Consider the following 7,159-nt stretch of genomic DNA (forward strand, 5'->3'; position numbering starts at 1 on the left):
TATTTGATAACTGCCCATTGTAAACCATCTCTGTGAAAACTCAGTTCTGCCCAACCTAAACTTGGGTACCTCCAAATAGCCTTTCCTTTCCCAACATGCCACTTTTTAAGTGATAGCTATTATTTTCATGGTTTTTGACCTTTTCAGTTGAAGAGGTTAAAAGGTGGGTTTGAATCCAAATTTTTCTACCCCTCAGAGTTTGTGAATCGATAACAAAGAGGAATAGATAAAGAATCACAAACACTGGGAGGTTGACTGATTCCAGAAAACCAGATGATAAAGGATAAAACTGAAGCCAACCTTTACACACTCTAGTTTATTTATAATTTATTGACCAGGATCACACCTTTGAACACACATCTCCTAACTCAATGACCACAGTTTCAGAAAGTTCATATTTATAATTAAGTGTATTGCAAATACTATTAATATAACTAAGTATATTCTGCAGACACATTATAATATTGAACCATCCAAACAAAAGGCGGGAAAGATTTAATTGGTTCATTCAAACATTGTGTTTCACTCCCCACTAGGCCCACAAGTCACTTAATCAGGCAAGCAGAATTACTTTTGGTTAATTTAGCGGGGTTGGGTGAAAAACCTATGATTCCAATCTGTACAATCCCTAAAGATAATTGCTACTGCAGACTTCAGCAGGTACTGTGCCATTATTCACAGGTAGTGCTCACCTATCTTTTGTAACTAAAGATGTCTTCCACTACCAGGAGCTTGTTTAGCTGATTTTTCTTTGAAGGGCTCCAGTGAATCTGCATTCTCCATACGGTCTGCTTCAGAGGTTGATGACTGCCTAAAAGATGTACACCAATTCAACTGTGCTCCATAAATTGCAATTAAACAAGAATTCCTTTGAAGCAGGAAGCAGCAAAAGTCAATGCAAATCGAGGCTGATCTGATGCATAGCAATCTTTTATTTGCTGAAGTTTTTTCATGGGAAACTACGGTATTACATCTTCAAAAACAAATAAAAGAAAATGCCACCTTGAATTTATGAAGTGGAGAATTATTTATAATATTTTTAAACGTTGCCACCCGTTAGAGTCTCATGAAAGTGAGATTTCTACAGTTAGCACTGCATGTAAAAGGGAATTGCAGTGAAACAATTTTTATGACGTATGGGAAGAAAAATAATATCTGATCCCATTAATGCTACCCCACTCTGTCTAGCTTAAATATCCTAACCATCCAAGCGAAGTCTGTTCCCTTTATCATCTTGAAGCCACGGTTCATATCGCCTTGGACTTCTCCGGTGAAAACTGGCCCACCACCCTGAGTGTATTGTGCTAATAGAAGTTGGTATCTTTTAAGTAGCTCTTGTAGATACTCTGGGGACTCGATACCGGTAACAGGTAAAGGAAGCAAAACCAAAATTAGATGCAGCCCCCTTGAGACCTTTTTAAAAGGTGTATTTCTGGTCTCCAATGACACTTCTAGTTATACAGTCTACAACCATATTAACTTTCCCTATTATGGCTCTTCATTCATTAGAGGCCCTTTTATTTAGTGTTCATTTTTTTGCATTACTCCAGAGATTTGAGCAGCCTTCTATCATCTATACACCGGAGTATAGCACGGGTTAATGAAATGTGCCATGATGTAAGCAACATCATTATGGGGAAAATGCAGTGTGTGCGCACCCCCCAGCCATTAAGAAAAACCAACAATATTTCAGCTCTCTTGTGATAAAAGCTAACCTTCTATCGCATTTTATTTACTATGCCACTAACTTCGTGACTTTGTATACAAGGGCATTCAAATCGCTTAATAGTTCCTCATTCCACTAATATAGGGCAGAACAGATGTCTCTGTCGAAACAAAAATACTTGCCTACTTGAACTAATTGAAGATGTAAAACCAAGTTCTGTCCATGTTTGTAAATTGTAATTTCACCTGAACAACTTACGGTCTTCCTGACTGTCGTGCCAGTTGCAAACTCTACTCTTACATCCAAATAATAAATTTAATCTTGGTGAAAATCTGAGGTTCCAATGACTAAACTTCCTTTAAAGTAGGTTATCACATCTACGTCCTGTAGTGCAAACCCCACCCCCCCCCCCGGGAAACTGTACTGGTCCCAGTTGCTCCATGCCATATTTTCAGTTGATTTATATTTGAGTTATTCTGGGTAAAAATGAAAACTACTTTTCCTCTTGCCAGTGGCGTCCACCTAAGTTTCATTTCCCTGCAAAGTTGGACCTCAAGGTCAACGGAGAGTCTAAGATCAATCCTTCTCAAAGGTAAGAGCATCAAACTGTGGATTGAAGTTAATTTAAAAACTTAATTTATAATTTAAAAACATTGTTGACTTGCGTATTGATATTTTAAAACTCCAGTTAATATCAAACTTTTTCGTTTGAGCATTTTGGGTGTAATGAAGGAAGTTTTGTCAGGTACGAACCCCTCCAACCTTATCTATTTATTTTGGGAGCTCTCATTAAGGAAAGGAATTTGATTACCATAGCACTTCAAAACCTCACATTGCACAACCCTTTGCAAACTTTCTGAAAGATGGGCACTGTAATATAGGAAATGCAGAGCCAACTTCCACGCAGCAACCTCCAAAAAAAGCAATGTGATAAATGACCCGATGATCTGTTTTGGTGATATGGGTTGAGTGATTTTAATTGCTTCATCAGTGTTGCCTGTGCTTTTTACTGTACAACTTTGAACTCTGCACTTCTCTTTCTAAGTTTCCCTGTACCTCGCGCTTTCTCATGCTCCTTTTAAATTCATCCAGTTGACTGGAATTTTGGCCGTCTCTGCTAATGTTGCTTTTTTTATGATTTGGCAATAAATGTTAGTTTATTACACTCTAAGGACATCTAATTATGTCAAGGTCACTGTTTAAATACAGGTAACTGCTGGTAAATATTCACTAAGATACACTCAGACCCAAAAGAATTACTTTTGGTTAATTTAGCGGGGTTGGGTTAAACATCTTCTGTCCCTTTAGATTAATGCCCTGGGTTTCTTGCTTCACCACAATACCAGACAAAATCACGGTTTAGACGTGCTCAATTGGAACATCAACTTGAGGTTGTGTTTCAAAATCTCTAATGACTGGGTGTGTACTTAATGAATCTGTATCAGCGAGTATAATCAGTATTATACTGAACCCAGGCTGATGTAGGTGCAGAGAAAGCATGAGCATTTTATGCAAAGCTTCCATTTCATAGCCTCAAATTACCTACTGACAAAGTTACCTGAAGCCAAATTGGAAGTATAAATCTCCTATGAATTGAGGGGCTGGTTGCTTTCTTCGTTCTTTCAAGGGTGTTGCTTGCAAAGTCAGCATTTGTTAGTGATCTTTAATTGTCTTTGAACTGCATGACTTCCTAGGCCATTTCAGAGGGTCATTAAGAGTTGTGGGAAGTAAACCGCTCTGATCATGAGCATAATATGTTTCTCTCTAATAATCTAAATGGCAGAAGTAAACTGCTTGGTTCACAAGGCACCGGTTTTGTTTTATTTGCAGTCGAGAAACTATGCCAAAAAAGAAAGTAGCTGCGAATCAAGAACCTAATCCTACTCCTCCACAACCAGTGGAAGGCCAGCAGTCATCCTGACAGCCAACAGACTAGCTGCTACCACAGCTGGCTAGTGGAGTACTTCTCACCATTCAGCCAACACTTCCAGAAGTGAAGCTTACAGCTATTTGCCGACAGCTTGATCTCTCAGATTCAGAAGTCTACCTCCGCTGAGGGAGAGGATATGGGGGAGCAGGGTATTGACCACTTGCTGAAAGGAGGCCTTACTGTGGCCTGTGTTTGCTAGGCGCAGACTCACCTTAGTCTACGTTCCCATTGCACATCAACTATTCACCACATTGTAAAACGTGCGCCCTGCATCTAAAGAGTCAAAGCCTTACTGAACTGCCAAAGTAAAATGCAGAAATTTGACTGGCTGATGACCTGTGGCATTTGACCACTGTTCAAGAAGCTTAATTGAACAATCCTCTGGCTGCACAAGAGTCTTTTACAGTGTGGTGAATAGCTAAACTGTTGGTATGAGAAATTCTCATGCCAAATAATATTACTGAAAAGTGTCCGTGCCCTACAAAATCACTTTAAAACAGTGGAGTGACCTACCAGAGCAATTATGTCACAAAATGGATATGGTCTAGTTGCTAATTTTAATTAGTTTTATTCTTGATTAATTGAGACCTGGTCCAATGTCGTCTGAAGTTATTTAATCCATTCTTAACTCATTGCACTGGATTATGTGAATGCTGACTGTGCTGTCCTCATCACTGGCACAGTCAGTACTTTGTTAGGTTAAAAATTATTGTTCTTTTATAATCAAATCTTTAAGACGAAAAATAGTCTTGGAGCTTAAATTTGTCTTTAATATAATCTTAACAAGTTATAAACTACACAATTTTGTATGAGTTCAATCCTGAAAAGAAAATACGTAAACCATTTATTAAATCCCTGCAATATTTCATCTTGACTGCCTTGATATGTGTGAATCTGTTTTATCAGACTGAGTGTCAGCAGATGTAATGGGTAACCCAAGTTCTTGTCTGGTTGAGGGCCAGTACTTAATTTTTATTTTGCCTGATGCCAGATGTTGAATATCCAAGACTTCTTGCAGCTATGGAGCAGTTAATGCAGGGAAGCCTTTAGATCAAAGTATTTGTGGAGAGCTCCTGATCCAGATCTGTGCACTGTTGTGAAATGTGCTTACTGCTGGTCCACAGTGCAGCTGCAGTGTGGAAAAGGATGTGCTGCATTAAACACTTGTGTAACTGATGTAAGGTTTCTCATGTTTCCACTCTAGATTCTGTGGAATCTGATTATAGACATCAAGCCTAAGTGTTTGTTTTTTGTGGAGATTAGTTTATTTCTGTCTCTCTCCACTCCTTCCTGCCAAGTTTCTAAACACCTTCCGGATAGTTTTCAGACCTCTATCAGGAAGTCCAATGACCTGTTGTTCTTCTCCTCCCTACCCCTTGATGCTGTCTTTTTGGCAAGCCCATACTGTGTTGCCCACACTGCTGAGTCACCTTGATTTTCTCATTGGAGATGAGAGGGGTGGAATTAACATTGAAGCTATACTGGCCAACTTGGATAGTGCCAACCCACCATAATGTATTTTTAGCCTATTGTTTCTTCATTTCACTGAAGCAACATAGTGTGGTACAAGGTTGAAGCTGGGATTTCTGATGTTGATTTGACACTTGCTAGTAATTTAACTTTATGTGGAGAATTGGAACGGACAGAATGGCAGTCGATAAACAGGTCTTCCCCCTACTCCTAAGGTGCCAAGTAAGCAAATCAGAAGATTGCATCAAAGGAAAAAGCCTTCAGCTTTTTGTTAAACTTTGGGATTTTGAAATAAATGCAAGTATAGCAAATGCCTGGAGTGAAAGTAGAAAAGGTAGTGGGGAAGACAAACCAGTTGGACAATTGCGATCTGTGCAGTGAGTCTGATCTTATGGGATTGAGTTCTATTTTTTGCTTTTGTGTACAGATTTTATTGACTTCATAAATAGTTGAGGGCTTCATGCTCATTTTAGGTTTCACATTTCCCAGTTATGTCATTCCGCTCTGTCAAATTTTAAAGAAAGTGGCATCTTCTCTTTAACAGATTCATTGAGTGGGGGCAAGATGTTTGGGTTTCTGTAAAATGTTCTGCTTGTTCTGTGTCCTCCTTTAACCCTTTCCTGGCTGCATCAAAAATAAAGTCATCGACAGTAGTTGCTGAAGCTCCCGAGGTGAGAACTTGTGTGCTGGAGTCTCCAGTTTCACTAATACTGTAATTAGTGACTGCTTCCAGTAAATGTAGTAATTCCCATAAGACTGCTCTCTTTTCATTTGATTTCATTAATAAAGAATACATATTTTAAAAAATCAATCAGAAGATCAAACTTTATGCTCCTCAAGCTACTTTCCACTCTAGACTTTTGCTGTGCAATGCAAGTAAAAAAAAAAATTAGATTATTCAAATATGTATTCACCAGTTTTGACATGTTTACAAGTTTGCTGTGAATTAGGAATGAAAGAAATAACATTAGTGACATCTGTGAAATGATAATTGAAAGGTGACAGCTGCTTTGTGGGATTTCTGTTGCGCTTTAGTTTAATGATAAACCTATTGTTGCAAAAACAATTAATGTTTTTCCTCTTCCCCATTTAAGGTTTTGGACAAGATTTCGTTGTGGGAATAATTCAAATAAACTTTGTTTTTAAGAAACATTTGAGTATATGTTGAATAAAGTTAAAGCAACAGTGAAAATGTTGCAATTGCTTAAAATCTAGCAATCTGAATAATGTAACTGAATCCAAATCCACATTTTATATTTGTGACTGCTTTAACTGTATGCAGCCTACTTGTCCAGCATCCTATCTGCTCCAAAAAAAATTATAGGATTATGCGAGAAATCCTACAGTGGGCTGCATATCAACAGATTTAACCCTATTTATGTAAGGAATTGTTTACAAGACTGGCAAGGCTCATAAATTCCAGAAAGTGTTCAGTCTTTGTTTTATCCACCGTGAATTCGCTTTCTACACTACTCCAAGGTTCTGCTGCAGCACTGATTCAGCCCAGGCAGAAATCTTTTGCCACAGCGGGCTGTGTTCTGGGAAAAGCAATGAGCATAAATGCCTTTCTCAAAATGTGATACATGTTTACTGAGAAGCAAGTTTGTAATCATTCAGAATCTGTTATGTCATGAACAGACTTTTTAAGAAGTGAATTACTAATAGAGAACTTTTGTGTATTCTGGCACTTGTCTGCTGTCATTATGTTTACTATTTCTTGAAGTATCTGAGTGTTTGATCAAGATTGGTTTCTAACAGTACAGAAGCTGTTGAGAGACTGCAGTTTTGAGTTGAGCAATAATTTAAGAATCCTAATAAATATATCTTGCAGTTAATGCTTTTGAACAATTGTCTTTTGTTCATTTCATTATTGTTCGCAATACCATCCCATTGATGCATTATCTCAAGTAAATGCTCATGAAGTGACAAGTGAGTTGGGTTTGATTTGTGATGGAAATTACACAAGTATAGCTTTCATGTCTTGAATACATTCAGAGATCAAAGGATATTGAAAGTCTGGAATGGGCAGGCTGGAAAAAAAATTGCAAATAAATGAAAGTGAATCAGTTCTGAGGTAGGATCACCAGACCTGA

At 38.1% G+C, this 7,159-nt stretch overlaps 1 protein-coding gene across 2 annotated transcripts in view; it reads left to right on the top strand.

Annotated features, from left to right (window-relative positions):
* The window catches only part of ttll4 (tubulin tyrosine ligase-like family, member 4), a 108,759-nt gene extending 101,858 nt beyond the window's left edge, over nucleotides 1-6,901 (top strand). For both annotated transcript variants that reach the window (XM_043694274.1, XM_043694273.1), the window contains exons 18-19: nucleotides 2,179-2,258; nucleotides 3,497-6,901. In XM_043694274.1, the coding sequence (XP_043550209.1) occupies nucleotides 2,179-2,258; nucleotides 3,497-3,587 (171 nt within the window). In that variant the 3' untranslated portion in view covers nucleotides 3,588-6,901. The remainder of the gene's footprint in view (nucleotides 1-2,178; nucleotides 2,259-3,496) is intronic.
* The last annotated feature ends 258 nt before the right edge of the window (nucleotides 6,902-7,159 follow it).

The sequence above is a fragment of the Chiloscyllium plagiosum genome, chromosome 7 (assembly GCF_004010195.1).
Source record: "Chiloscyllium plagiosum isolate BGI_BamShark_2017 chromosome 7, ASM401019v2, whole genome shotgun sequence".
NCBI classification, from domain to species: Eukaryota; Metazoa; Chordata; class Chondrichthyes; order Orectolobiformes; family Hemiscylliidae; genus Chiloscyllium; species Chiloscyllium plagiosum.